At 53.5% G+C, this 14,877-nt stretch overlaps 1 protein-coding gene across 6 annotated transcripts in view; it reads left to right on the top strand.

Annotated features, from left to right (window-relative positions):
- The window catches only part of ARNT2 (aryl hydrocarbon receptor nuclear translocator 2), a 155,435-nt gene that overhangs the window by 80,032 nt on the left and 60,526 nt on the right, over positions 1-14,877 (top strand). For all 6 annotated transcript variants that reach the window (XM_072801925.1, XM_072801926.1, XM_072801923.1 and 3 more), the window contains 3 exons: positions 10,332-10,434; positions 14,026-14,091; positions 14,435-14,520. In XM_072801925.1, the coding sequence (XP_072658026.1) occupies positions 10,332-10,434; positions 14,026-14,091; positions 14,435-14,520 (255 nt within the window). The remainder of the gene's footprint in view (positions 1-10,331; positions 10,435-14,025; positions 14,092-14,434; positions 14,521-14,877) is intronic.

The following is a 14,877-nucleotide window of genomic DNA, read 5'->3' as shown; positions in this document are numbered from 1 at the left end:
TGGGGACAGAGGGGGCTGTGAGCAGAGGTTTAGGGGTGGCCTCCCAGGAAGGACCCCATCCGGGAGACCCACAAGGAATGGGGTACCTCAGGCCACTAAGGGTGAGGAACCGAATCTGCCAGGAACTCAAATGAGGCTAGAGACAGGTTGCACCTGCCCCCCAGAAACCCCAGATGAGAGCCCAGCCCAGCCTCATAGGGCCCTGAGCAGTGAGCCAGTCAAGCCCACTCGGGATGTGGACCCAAACAACTGTGAACTGATGAGTGGGTGTTGTTTTTAGTATCTGGGTTTGTAGGAATCTGATACATGGCAGTGGAGACAAGCGTGGGTACCATTCTGTTCAGGGCAGTGGTGTTCCCTGGGCCATAGTGGGTCCCCAGAAGAATAGATGGGGCACCTGCTTGAGCTGCTTACAGCCTGTCCCCACCACTAAAGGGTTAGACGTGGGTTTGGAAGAGCCCAGCACTGTTGCCAGGACGACGACGGGTATATTCTTGATGGGGAAGTGCAAAGCAGAAAAGCTTTTTTCCCCAGAGGAAAAATTTTAATTTGGATTTGGATTTTGTTTGATTTTGTGGTCTCACCTTCACATTCATCTCCAAGTATACGTAGTGTGCGTGACAGGTTGCACTCTTCAGTGTGACTCCCATGGTGCTCCTGGCCATGGTCAGTGGCCATGCTCCTGGCATGGTCAGCCTGGCATGGTTCAGGCTGGAGCAGCCAGGGGGACAGCCACCCCTCCACTGGGGGCTCCGGGGGCTCCTCAGAATGGGGCTTTCTGACTCTGCCTGGGTGTTAACTCCCCGCTTCCCGAAACACTGCAGGCCTGTGCTCTTTGGGAACCTGTCTGCCGAACCAGGGACTGCAATGCCGGCACACCGTTTCTGCGGAGCCTTTAGAGAACTGGCCACGGCCCCTACAGACAGGGGCGCACCTGGCTGGGAGCAGGGGAGCCTGAGTGACAGGCGGGAGGCGCTAGGTGGCCTGGAGCCCAGCCGAGTTTTTCCACCTTCTCGGGGCGGGATCTGTGTCTCACGCCGATTCTCTCTGCTGTCATCTTGTTAAAGAGGGACCATATGTATATAATCTGTCATCCAGACCCGAGCACTCTGGGAATGGTAACCGTGCTGGGCTAGCAGGCAAAGCCAGGACTGCCCCAGGCCGGCCCTGCGAGTGCTCAGTTGCCACACCTGCCCTTTGGGGTGCTGTCACCCTGATAACTCCACCCATGTGCACACGCAGACCCCCTCCCTCCCGTGAGTCGCCTGAGACTGGCTCGCCTCATCTAAAGGTGTCTACAAAAGCCAAAGAAAAAACTGAAAAAGCAATAAATACCCACACAAGAATTACCAAAGGAGAAAACCGCTTGGGATTTTCATAGCCCAGGTGTGTGAGGCTGAAGCAGGTGTGTGAGACTGACCCCCCGCCCCTCCCCGCCCTGCTGCTGGGGTCTGCTGGGGGCTCTCCCCCTCTCTGCCGAAGGGGAACAGTTGCCCGAGCAACCGCTGCCGTCAGGAGCATGGACTCTTCCTCAGATCCCCATGGTAAGGCCAGTCTTGGCTGAGTTGTTTGAGGTCTCTGGCTTCAGTTTGCTTTGAGAACTCCACACCGTATCCTGAGTCTAGCAGAGGGTGGAGGTGGGGCAAAATGAGAGGCCGCGTTGTTCACAGAGAATCTAAAACAATACTAAAGCCTACTCTAAGTTAACCTGCTTTTTATCATCACCACAGACCAGCAGTTCTTGGAAAATGATAGAATATTTGTCCCTTCTGGGGCTGGCCACTCACAGGGCCCTTCTCTCTGCTGCATCCTGGTGCATCACTGTAACCTACTTCCAGGATTGGGATGCAAATCACATACACTTTTTTTTTTTTTTTGATTGTTGTACTAAAGACTTTTAAAACATTTAAATTCAATTAACTGACACATAGTGTATTATTGGTTTCAGAGGTAGAGTTCAGTGACTCATCAGTCTTAGATCACAGTGCTCATTCCATCCCATGCCCTCCTTCATGCCCATCCCCCATTTACCCCATCCCCCACTCCCATCACATGAAATTATACACAGAAAATGTCTCCTGATATATGACTCTTAATAAAATCCAAAATAAAAGTTAGTCCTTTATCCTTCCTCTTTTGTCAAAGGCCAGAGATGGTTGCATTCATCTGTGCTGTCTGGTTGTAAGTGACAGAAACTAACATTGAATTAGTTTAGGTTTTAAAGAGCGGATCTATTGGCACCAGAGATTTGAATACCCTGGTGGTATTCTTTCACCAATTAATGCCTTCATTGCTTTCTTAGAGTCAGTTTCATTGTCCTAGATCTAGTTCTTCATGAAACTAGTCATTGCTGCTGAAAGAGCTACGCTCACATTCCTAAGGGAAAAGGAAGAGGAGAGGTGGGAATGGTCATATCTTGCCTGTGGAGGACTCTGATTGGCCTGACTGGAGCATGTCCTAGCTTGGGGCCCAATCACTATGGACAGAGGGGGGATGAGGTAGTAGGACTGATCCAGCCTGTGATAGGTATCCAGCTATCAACCAATCACTGTGCGCAGGAGGTGGGTGAGGTGCTGTGATTGGTCCAACCTGTGTCAAGAGCACCACCATCAACCATTCATTATGGCCAGGGAGGTGGGATGGTGTAAGAAGATGGCAAATCCTTTCCTGATATTCAGAATAAAGGAACAGCACAAGAGCATTGTAATGGGGGCAGTCTGGGAGCATAGAGTAACAGGTGTCCCTGGGCAACTCTGCTGCCCACCCAGAGCCCCAGAGTAGTGGGAGGCTCAGTGGATGCTGCTTTTGCTCTACTTTGTTCTGGAGTGGGCCCCACGTGCACTGCCTGGATCCCTGTGCTGGGGGTGTGTTCGTTTCTGTGTGCACAGCTGCTTACGTGGCCCGGGTCAGCCTTTGAGAACAAGAACACGTTGTCACTGGAACAGCAACCAAAGTCCCTTCCAGCCTCTGGGCCCCCATTCAGGGGGCCACACGTCTTTGGAACAACATCAAATAGTGTCCATCATGAGACCTTTGCTTTGCTTTGGTTGCTAATAATTTTTTCTTGTTTTCCTCCTTTCCCGTCTTGCTTTTTCTTCTTCTTAAACCAAGATAAGATGTTTCCAGTTTTCTTAAGGATTCTTTTGATGAAATACTTCTAATTTATATTTGTACTTCTGCTGTAGCCTGGGGAGCTGTTTTATGAAGCACAAAGCCTTCTTTTGTGATCTTATCCAAGACAAACTTCTGATTCTTCTTTTTTTTAAAGTACTGCTGATCTAAATAATACTTAAAAATCAGCTTCCTGAAAACAATGACAGAAGGCCCAGCGGAATCTGTGAGCATTCTTCTAAAGTAGGAGTCAGCAAATATTTTTTGTCAAGGGCCAGGTAGTTGAGATGTTTGGCTTTTGTGAGTCATATAGATCCTTTCGTGACCACTCAGCCCTACCATTGTAGCACGAAAGCCGGAGATAATAAATCAGTGAAAGTCTGTGGCTGGGTCCCAATAAATATTTAAGTAACAGGGAGTGAGCCAGGTCGGCGGGGGGGGGGGGGGGGGGGGGGGTCAGATGTCACAGTCTCCCAACTCCTGTTCTAAAGCATTTCATGCTTTCGACTTAGAAAAATGATTGTTGAGAACCTTGAGATGTGTCATAATTCTTGTGGGGTCATGGAGTGGAAACACAGACTTCGGCCCAGGGTTCCCTGTGAGTTCATGCGGGGCTTGGAGGGACCAGGTGTTGCTGTTGACAGCCTATCCTCATGTGATGCAGTAATTCCATGTTTAGGATTCTATCCTAAGATGGTTGGCATATCATTTTTTCCAGCCAGTTACTTACCACAGCATTGTTTGCCATGTAGAAAACTGGGACTACCTTCATATTCAACAGTAAATCGTTTATGCAAAATGCTATTACAGAGACTTTCAAGTAATGTTTATAGTTAAATTTTTGTGATGTTGTGACGTAAGATGAAAAAATACATACTGTAGCACCTCAATTAATTAAAAGAAAGAGCAAGCATGCATAGAAAAAGATTTTCCGGAAACATGCCCAAAAGTTAATAGTGTTTTTTCCCAGACAGGAAGATTATCTGGGATTTTTTCTGTGTGTGTGTGTGTGTGTATTTTATTTTTCCAAAAGACCACTTTAGTTTTAGACTAAAAGCACTCTGAGGGGAAAATAAGTAGTTCTTCAGCCTTTTAGCCCAAGATAGTGTTCTGTGCAGTATTCTAGAACCTTCTAAAATGCCCTCTTCCTTGATAAGTCTGGAGACCAGGGCTGGGCTGACTTTAGGGCAGCCTTCCTGACCTGTGACATTCCAGTCCAGGACACTGTCATCTGGGGGCTCACAGAGTTGCTGCCTAGACTTCTATTGCTGCTTGTATCTCATTCTTAAAGGGGGTTGATTGAGCTTCTACACATAAGTCATCAGAGCTCCATATAACCTTCTGAGCAGACATGTTGGTCACATTTCCCAGTTGAGGGAACATGGAGTGACTTGCTCATCCCCCCACAACCTGGTCAGGCAGGGGCTGTGCCTCTGATTCTTGCTGCCTCTTCATTCTGGAATAGGATACTTCAGGATTGGGCTATGCCCTTCTCTGGATTTGTGCATCAAATCCAGAAAAATATCTTCCCACAGCTGCTGGTTATATGGGAAGATTCCTGGGGCCTCTTGGCCAGAGCTGGCCATGGTGTCCAAGGGCCCTGCTTGCTCTGAGGTTGGATCTACACCTGGAGGGAAACTGATAGGTGTTGAGGGTTTGGACGCTGGCCTCTTGCTGAAGCAGAGGACCAGAGTGGGAGGACTGCACACATGTTTGAATGTAAAACTTCGGATGGAACCATTGTAGATGCCTCAAGTTCCAGAACATCATGGTGGGAGAGGTGGCTGCCATGGGGAGGAGGGCAGGTGCTGAGTGGGGGTGTTGAGGGGTCTTCTACGTGGGTGCTGGGACCAAGTCAATGATGGCAGGTCTGGAGGTGAAGAGAGAGAGAGGAGTGACAAGCCAGAGTCACAGAGCAGGAGATGGGAGGTAGGGAGACAGAGACATAGCAGGTGCGCCAGGTGGACTCGTGAGTTTTGAAGGAGCTGTGGGTTAATGACAGAGTGTGGATGGGCTCTGGGGACTGAGGAAGAGGCACAGCCGCCCCTGACCACTTGGCATGTGGGCTGTGGGAGGGTCCACCCCTTCTCTTGAAGAGGTGCTGCAGGGCAAGCAGTTGGTCAGGTTGGCTGGCCAGCTTGGGGTTCAGGGAACTTCCCAAGCCGAGGGTGTAGGAGTGAGTTTGGTGCAGGATGGGCATTGCAGAGCGTACCCATCCCTGAGGAGGGAGGGCAGGAGGGGAGCAGGGGGCATGGGGCATGGTTGGAGGGAGGGCAGGAGGGGAGCAGGGGGCATGGGGCATGGTTGAGGAGTGCACAGGTGAGAGCTGGCTGCATGGCTGGGAGTTCAGCCCCCGCCAAGGGGAGCAGGCTGGGGTGTGGGGCACCCGGGACAGCGCTGCAGCAAGTCCTCTGGGTGAGGTTGAGCTCTGGAAGGAGGCTGCCTTGTGCTTCGAGGGACCCACTGGGACCCAAGCTGGGCATTCAGACCCATGGGTTGAAGCTGACCTGAGGTTTCTGTGGCCAGGAGAGAAGACGGGGGGGGGGGGGGGGTGAGGGGCGAGGTGGTATGCATAGCAGCCCCATCTCCATGTTCCCTGCCTATGGGGGAGCCCCGTTTGCAAGTAAGCCTGACACCCAGTTGCCAGTGGGACACACAGTGACCCCTAATCCCCTTCCCTGGGACTCACTGCCCAGTGGTGGGGGTAGCCGCTTGCCTCCATACATCTCCACTGCTTTGAGGGGGCTTTCTGTGCCCGAGAAAGCCAGAGAGGCTCACAGACAAGTAAACGTGGGAGCGGCTGTCTCTGGGGTCCTGACAGCAGATCATGGAAATGTGTTTTCTCATTTCCTCGTATTCCACGGCTCATGTGTTACGCAGCTGTGATTTATTTTCAGAGCACACTTTGGAATTTGACAGACTCTCCTGCTGGCCTGCTTCACAGCTGAAACCATTTGCCATTTGGTAGATGATAAAGCAAGTGACAATTTGCAATGAAACAGCCACAAGAAGAAGCCGTCTGTGTGTGAGACAGACAGGTGTCCACCCTGGAGGTATAGCCAGCATAGACCCGCCAGCCACCCGGGGCCTCCCTCTTAGTGGTGGGGGCCTGGGTAGATGGATCATGCCTGAGGATGTCGGGACAGCAGTGGGCACCTCCGTGACCGCTGGCCTCCTGAGTGCAGCCTCCCTGCCGCTGCTGTGGGTGCCAGGGGAGGAGCCTATGAGGCTCCAGCTCCAACACATGGAGACAGAGCCCCCCTGGTGCCGGAGTGGGTAGGACGGGAGGTGACCGCCCTGCCCAGAGCACACTCACCTCCCTTCTCCCTGCTGGAGTACCTAGACCACACCTTCAGGGAGGCCTTCTTCAAGGCCCTTTAGATTTCAAGTGATAGAAACCCATTCAACTATTCATCGCATGTTTACTTTTCTGCTGCTTTATTTCTGTTTATAGCATTTATCCCCACCTGACCAAGTCCCCCCTCCCTCCCCACCTTTCCATTCTGTTCTTTGGTTCTTGTTGTCTGTCCACCTGCTGGAGTATCATGGCCTCTGCCCGTTTCACTCCATGGTTTCAGTGGTGGCCAACATATTGGAGGATTTAATAAATACAAGGCTAACTTGTGACAATAAGGATGAAATAGGCAGGCAAAGGGAAAGAGGCCCAGAGCCTCAGGAAACAGAGTGATACACAGGGACGGGGATGGGACAGCGACTTGCTCTGAGCTCGTGGGATTGGAGCAGGGCTGGGGGGTGAGGAGCAAGCAGGGGTGGGGGACAGGTGCAGCCCAAGAGGTGAGCAGAGGCCAGATCTGGGGGGCTCTTCACAGTGGGCTGCAGGAGTTGGAGTTTATTGTGAATTAGTAGTGGGGAGCATGAAAGGTTTTCAAGGAGTGTGACACGATCGTTTGTTTGGAGTCTGCCAAGAACCTCACCCTCACTACGTTCCTCACGTGTACAAACTGCAGGGCATCATGGTAATCCCGAGTGGGAGATCTGACCCCTCCGTTTTGCAGAAAAAGAAAAAACAAAGCAAAACACGGACGAGCAAAGCTGAGTATCCAGATCACATGAGTGACAGAGCCGTGGCCACACTGTGTTTTCAGTGGAGACTTTGTGGGATGCAGAGGGTGGGCGGTGGGGGCGAGGCCCAGGCAGGACAGCTGCCTGCGCAGGGGTGCAGGGAGCAGCACCAGGCTCAGGTAGTGGCGATGCCGCTGCAGGAAGGGCACAGGCCAGAGGCATGCGGGAAGCAGAAGCGATAGAAGGTTTGTGACTCATCAGAGGCGGAGCGGGTTTTTCATATTCTTTATTTAAGAAGTGTTTATAGAGCACTTTCTACGAGCCACACGGTGTTCGCTGTTCTATCACATTAGCCCGTTTACTCCTCCCGACAACCATCTGAGGGAGGTACTAGCGTTCCCCTCATTTTATGGGTGAAGAAGCAGAGGCACAGACACGTCAGGTCAGTTGCCCAGGGTCACACAGTAAGTGAAGCAGCAGGGTTGGAAGTGAGGTCCGTCCTTGCTCCTGGCTCTAGATTTCTGGCTCGAGCCGTGGAGGAGCGCAGAGCTGGTGACCCGGACAGGGACGGGGGAGGAAGGGTGGCTCTAGGTGCTATGGACAGGACAGCGGGTTTGGTTCTGGACCCACAAACGTGAGGTATCTGAGATGCCCAAACAGGTAGATAACACGGGAGCTTCTGAGAGAGATCCTGCTGGAGGTGCTGTCTTGGTGTTGTCAGCAGCTCCGAAGGTGGTGGAACTGAGAACCCCTGAGGGTCTGGGGGAGTGTGGGACAGAAGGGCACCAGCCCCTGAGTGCCACCACCAGGGGAGGACCGGGAGGAGGAGCTGCCACAGGGCTGAGAACCAGCAAAGGGGAGGCAGGAGAGAGTGGTATCCAGGGTGAGAAGGAGGGACAGGTGAGGGCAGGGACCAAGTCGAGAGGGACTGGTTAGTATCTGTTGAGTTTGGCCACAAATGGGGCCCTGGTGGCCTTGACTGGAGCACCCTGTGGGGCGGGGAGCTGAGGCTTCAGGATAGGTGTGGAGGTGAGCAGGGACAGAGCCCAGGGAGCAAGAGGATGGGGTCTCAGCATCGTAAAGGGTTTTTCTCTGCTCCCCAACCAACCAGTGACCATGATCTGATGGCGTTTGAACACTGGGCAGAGTAGCCGTGGGAAGGGGCCGGGTGGGAAGCGTCTGGTGCACCCACGGTAGGGAGGGGATGCAGCATTCTTGTGCAGTGGGAACAAGGTGCGTGATGGATGGGCATCAGTCTGTAAACGTTTTGTCATAGGAACAGGAATAGAAGTAAACAATTCATACTAGCACATCACTTAATGCCATTGTTGCTGCAAAGTCCTTCCACGGATGGGTGCAAACAGTCCAGTTTAGCCAGCGTGTGCACTGCACCAGGCACCGTTGGCTGTTTCCACTTGGTGCCTTGCTATAAGGAATGGAGCTCAAGGTCAAGGTCAAGGGCATGCGAGTATAGTGTGGCAGGTGTTACAGATGTATCTCCTCCACTAGCCATGAGGATACCTTGTTCATGTTTGCATCTGCAGAGCCTCACAAGAGGCCAGCTCTGCAAAAACACTAGATAAATATTGAGTGAGGCCATGGATGAGTGGGATAGAAAGGGGGAGAGAGCTCCACGTGAGGTGGCCCGAGAAGGCTTCCCGGGGTTGTGATGTCAGGATGGTAGTGCACGTGGAGCAGAGTGTGGACTTGTGGCGGAAGGCGCATGTCTGCAAATGTGTCGCCCTTGGAGACACGGACGTGGTGGGCTGTGTGCAGAGCTGCGTCACCCTGCCTGGAGGCCACTGCTTGCCCAGCTCACTGAGCACCCAGCACCGGTCTCATTGGAACGGAGGTTCACCCTGTGTGCCAAAGACACACGAGTGTCAAAGAGGCGCAGGAGAGAAAGAATGCAAAACATGCTTCTGACGTTTTACATGTTGGAATGGTGACGTTTCAGATACATTATTGAAAGCAATTCACCTTTTTGTTATAACTTTTTGAAAAACGTGTCTCCTAGACCATGTAAGGTTACATAGGTGGCTCTCATGACCCTTTTCTTGGGCAGGGTAACGGGATGTGTGGCAGAACCAGGGTGGAGGGGTGGGCAGGGCCATGTTCTAGAGTACTCTCTGAGGACCCTCTGGAAGTGCTGCCTTTCCAGCCCAGGTGGGCCCCCAGACATGTGCTATCTACACAGCCGGCGGCCATAAGGGAGGTACAGGGACAGAGGGAACACTGGGAGCCAGTGAGTCTCAGTGGAAGGATGGCAGGTGAGCAGAGGAGGTGGAGACACAGGTGGGGATACAGGGATGACAGAGGGGAGGGACTCCCATGTGGCATCTGGAATTCTGACCTTCATTTCCACATTGATGGCACATTTGCTGATGTCGGGGAGGAGTGGTAGTACTTGTACTGGTGGTCTTGGACAGGGATGGAGAGGATGGAGGGTCCAGTGCTAGAGGGGATGGAGGGGGTCATTGCTGGAGGGGATGGAGGGACAGGTGCTGGAAGGGATAGAGGGCCTAGTGCTGGAGGGGATGGAGGCACAGGTGCTGGAGGGGGTGGAGGGGCCAGTGCTGAAAGGGGTGGAGGGACAGGTGCTGGGGGGGGGATATTGGGGGCTAGTGCTGGAGGGGATAGAGGGGTTAGTGCTGGAGAGGGTGGAGGGGCTGGTGCTCGAGGGGGTGGAGAGGCCTGTGCTGGAGCCATAGGCACAGGATGATTAATGTCCAGAGGTGGTCATCACCAGGGTGGGCAAAGTTGGTTAGGGGCGCTTGGTGGCAGGACAGCCGATGGCCCAGCTGGGGTCTCTGGGTAATGAAAGGAGGAAGGAGGAGTGGAGACCAGGGGAGTGGGGGTTGGGATTTGTAGCAAGGAAGTTGCTGGTGACTTTGGAGAATGCTGTCTCCGTGAAATGATGGGGAGAAAGAATCCAAGTTAGAATGACTCCAGGTGGTGGCATCCGACAGAGCAGGGACAGCAGGTAGAGATGGGCCTCTGAAGAAGACGAGGCATTTAGGATTGTGTGGGTTTTGTGACTGTACATGTTTCTGGACAGAGAATGCTGGGGATCTGGGAAACAATCTGAGCAGCCCTGTTTGTCCTCATTTGCAGAGCGTTTGAAGAAGGCTCTCCCCTCGCACTCCCATGCCCCCACCGAAGGCAGAGGCTTACACATGTGTCCCTCTCTCTCCTAGGCCGGATCCTGGACCTGAAGACGGGGACGGTGAAGAAGGAGGGTCAGCAGTCTTCCATGAGGATGTGCATGGGCTCGAGGAGGTCCTTCATCTGCAGGATGAGGTTTGTGGCTGACGGGGGGCTGTGGCTCGGGGTGGTCCACTCCTTCTGTTCCGCCAGCAGGTGCCTTCCTGGGAGCCTTCCCAGACCCTGCCAATGCCACCCATCAGATCCTGGCCACAGCTTGGGAGCTGGCGCTCTCTGTGGTCTGCCTGGGAGGGCCCTCATCCTGCTCGCTCCCCTCCTACCCTGTCTGATGTCCTGCCGGTCTCTGCTCACTCCTGGGGAGGCTCCCCTACCCTCTAGGTCCCAACTTTCTACCAATTCTTCAATCCTGTCCAGGCTCCGTATTTCTCAGTATGTTTCACATAAGATCTGTGGATTTCAGTACCTTCTCTTGTGTCTCCTGCACCAAATCGTACATCAGAATTGGTGTTTAATTCCAGTATTGTTGATTGTTGTTCCGGGTGTGTAATGGCTCTGTGAGCAGGTGCTGGCTGCCCAAGGATAGGGGCTTTGGGTTTTTCTTCCTGGGCCTCCCGTGACCTGCAGTGGAATGTGGTTAGCACGTGGCTGCTGAGGACATGCCAAATGACTGTGCTCAGGGGTAGAGAAGGTTCTATCCCTGAAGAAGAAGGAACAAGGATTTTGAGACTTCAGTCGAGACCTCCCTGTTTCCCGAGGTCCTGTAGGGAGGGGGGCGGTGGGAGGTGCCTGACAGGCCCGTCTGCCTGGTGTGTGCAGTTTCAGAGGCTGTAAAATGAGGCGATGGTTCTCATTCATTCAGTTACTCAACACATTTATACTGAGGGCCTGCTGGTGCCTGTGGTTTTCAAAGTGCCAGGCTCAGCACTGAATAAAGGAAATCCCTGAGTGTGTAGAGCATCACTTGAGAACAGGAGACACACCATAGACAAAAGTACCAAGTAGATACAGGGAACGCCAGATGGTAGCTGTTGAGGAAAATAAAACTTAGGGGCTCACCTGGTTGGCTCAGTGGTTGAGCATCTGCCTTCAGCTCAGGGCGTGATCCCGGGGTCCTGGGATCGAGTCTCACATCGGGCTCCTGGCAGGCAGCCTGCTTCTCCCTCTGCCTATGTCTCTGCCTTTCTCTGTGTGTCACTCATGAATAAATTTTTTTTAAATCTTTAAAAAAATTTAAGAAAAAGGAAGTAGTAGGAGTTGTTGATTTATGTGTTAGTTTATAGGTTGGTTAGGGGAGGATTCATTGATAAAGTGACGTTTTGAGTGGGGACATCTGGGAATATCTGCGGAAAGAAAACACCAAGTAGACAGAACAGCAAGCGCAAAGGCCCTGAGGTAGGGATGTCTTGTCATGCTCAAGGAACAATAAGGCTCTCTCCCAGGAGCAGAGTGAATGGGTGGGGGAGGAGGGAATGGTCCTCAGGAAGGTCAGGATGTCAGGTTACTTACTAGCCTTTGACTTTTACTCTGAATGAGATGGGAGGCTGTTGGAGTTTTATCATAAGAGTGACATGTCCTGAATTACATTTAAAAATTTCACTCTGCATGCGTGTGGAGAATAAACCTCCCGAGAAAGAACAGGGTGGAAGTGAGGAGGCCATCCGTAGTAATAAGCCAGGCGAGAAATAGGCTAATAGTGACTGCGGTTAAAAAAAAAAAAAAAAAAAAGTGCTTAGATTTCATTAGAAAGGTAGGGCTAGCCTCCTGTAGATGCCTCTGGGGGGAGGCCAGGCGTCTGAGCCCCAGGCCAGGCCTGCGGCAGGGAGGCGAGGAGGGGCTGCAGGCATGTGGCAGAGAACGAGGGGGTGCAGGACATTTCTGGGAGGAAGACGTGATCACCGCAGAGGCTCCTGATGAGTCCCAGATGAGAGGGCTGGGCCGTGCCGGCCGCAGAGGCAGGACCAGCCAGAGCTAGAGCCCCCGGCAGGGGAACCAGGTGGGCCTCCCCTTCTCCCCCAGCACCTCAGCCTCTCCCCGCTGCCCCGCACAGCGTCTGCCAAGCCCTCCTTGAGCACCTCTCCTGAAAAGTCCTTGGGACCCACGCCGAGCTTGATGGTGTCCCTGAGCTCCTCCCCCTTCCTGCCGAGCTGCTTGAGGGTCTCGGGCTGGCTCAGGGGAGCCTCCCACAAGGCCACTCTCCCCATTTGCTGCTGCCCCTGTGACTTACAAGGGCTGCCCGTGTTGAGAGGAGACCTACTCTGTACCCTCACACTGGGCCCTGGGGCCAGCGGGCAGTTTGAGTCAGGGGTGGGTGTCCTCTCCTCAGAGCCAGAGCTGGCCCTTCTTCCAGGAGACAGGGACAGGACTCCCTCTTCCACCTGCCTCAGGTCACAAGATGGCCTTCAGGTGACAAAATACATGAGGCTACATCCAACTTTGCACTAGCGTATGCGGACAGATTGGCACGCGGGGCAGCAGGATTCCCTTGTGCTGGTGTCCACCTAGAGACAAAACCCCATTGGTTAACGTGGTGTGGCCCATGGGTGCCTGGTGCCCGGGTCAGGAGCACACACCCGCCCGGCATGGTTCCCCGGACATTGCCAGCCACGGCAACTCTGAGTTACAGCCCCAGGCAGGCCCTGTGAACACCCTCCCTGGGAGCATCCTGGTGCCCACTTCCACAGCAGTCTCCACGCTGTGAGCACTGCCCTGTCACACAGCTCAGGCCGCCCCCTCCCTGCCCTGGCACGCCCTGGGGGGCATGCTCCCACTGGGTTTTTGCACAACCAAGTCCACACTACCTGGATTCACCTGTGAGGTGGCAGTGCTGCCATCTACTGAGCACAGGACTTTGTCCTCCCAATAAAGTGGGTTAGTGTGAGGAAGACACCAAGGGCCACTCCAGCTCGCCCAGGCAGTGGGGTCCTGTGTCACCCCTCCCGGGGGACAGGCATGCGCTGGCAGCTGCACCAGGTCTCAGAGGACAGGTGGACTCTTTTCTTGGCCACGTTGAGTATGAAGACATGCAGAGTAGCACCTGTCATGGAGTTGGGAACTGGTTGCCCACGTACGACTGGGTGGACCCAGCAGCAATCGACTCCTGGCCACTGTGCACCTGTTCAGAGCCTGAGACGCCACAGAGAAGAGAGGCTGGAAAGGTCCCCCCAGAGCAGGCAATGGGATGCCTCGCATCCCCTGGTTCCCTGGGAAGGACCCTCGGAAAGGCTGTCCCTCTCTGTCCCCACTCTGCCCTTGGCTATCAGGGCCCATAGGGGTCATGTTATCCCCTCCGGGAGGGAGGGTTCCCAAGCCTGAGGCCGGAGCCAAGAGGATGTTCCTTTTTACCAGCGGGCACCATGTGTTTGGAGTTGCTGTCTCTGCTGAGGCCCGAAGAGACACTACTGCTGTCATCACGCACCTCGCTGCTTTCCCGAAAGCCACCCGTGACACAGACATGTATCTGTAGCATGGTGCATGCCCACAATCCCCTAGAGTCTTCCTGTGTCTCTAGCCTCCAGGCTGGGCCCCGTGCTCTGCCAAGTGGGTCACACTGGCCTGGTCTTCAGTGACAACCCAGCTCAAGGAGTGCAAGGCCGAGCCTGCCCTTTGGAAGGGACCTGGCTGTTGGGTCACCTGGGTTGGTGTGTGAGGGTCAGATAAGACCCACCTATCTGGCTGTAGCAAACATGCTAGAGTCTCTACTCACTCTAATTATTTATCAAATCGTAGGTGTGGAAATGCTCCTTTGGATCACCTCCCTCTCAACCGAATCACCACCATGAGGAAAAGGTTCAGGTCAGTAGGCTTTTCTGACATGTGTTTGGGGCCATACTGGTAGAAAGCCCAAATGCGCTGAGCTCTATGGGGTGGCAGGCTCTGAAGAGGGGCTGAGCACAGGGAGGGGTGTGCAGTGTGCACATCTGGGTCACATCAGGGCTGCGTTGGGACTAGGGCTGCGTGGACTGGGAGGGAAGGGAGATGAATGCTGCTTAGCAGGATGGAAAGCAGGGTGGTGGAAGGCAGTGTTCAAAACCACAAGGTAAGTGTGACCCCAGTAGCTCAGATCCCAGGGGAGCCATCGGCGGCCTTACCTCCCTGTCAGGTGCTAGAAGCCATCTCACACATGCTCTTTGTTTAGGAATGGTCTTGGTCCCGTGAAAGAAGGGGAGGCCCAGTATGCTGTGGTGCACTGCACGGGGTACATCAAGGCCTGGCCCCCAGCAGGTAAGCAGAAGCCACATACTCATCCCAAGGGAGTCAAATGCTCTTCATCACTTACCCTGCTTTCCTGCTAGGGATCTATTCCCATGGAAAGAGGCAGAAAGATACTGTTATTTTTCTTCGTGGTTAGAATGTAACCATCTTCATAATTGGAAAAAATCCTACTTCTTGAAGTGGAGGTTTTTGAAAAGAGCAATCCTGCAGGGATGGTGGGAGCCTCAGCCGTTTCTGTGGTCTGTTCCCTGGAGCCCGATGTGAAGCCCAGGTGGTAGTTCACATGGTACTTCTGACCCTGATGAGGGATCCAGATGGATGGTCCTCACCATGATAGATATAGAGCTGCCATATGATGGAGGACTC

This window comes from Canis lupus, chromosome 2 (genome assembly GCF_048164855.1).
Source record: "Canis lupus baileyi chromosome 2, mCanLup2.hap1, whole genome shotgun sequence".
NCBI classification, from domain to species: domain Eukaryota; kingdom Metazoa; phylum Chordata; class Mammalia; order Carnivora; family Canidae; genus Canis; species Canis lupus.
The sequence above is the reverse complement of the archived record's forward strand: the minus strand, read 5'-3'. Positions and strand labels throughout refer to the sequence as shown.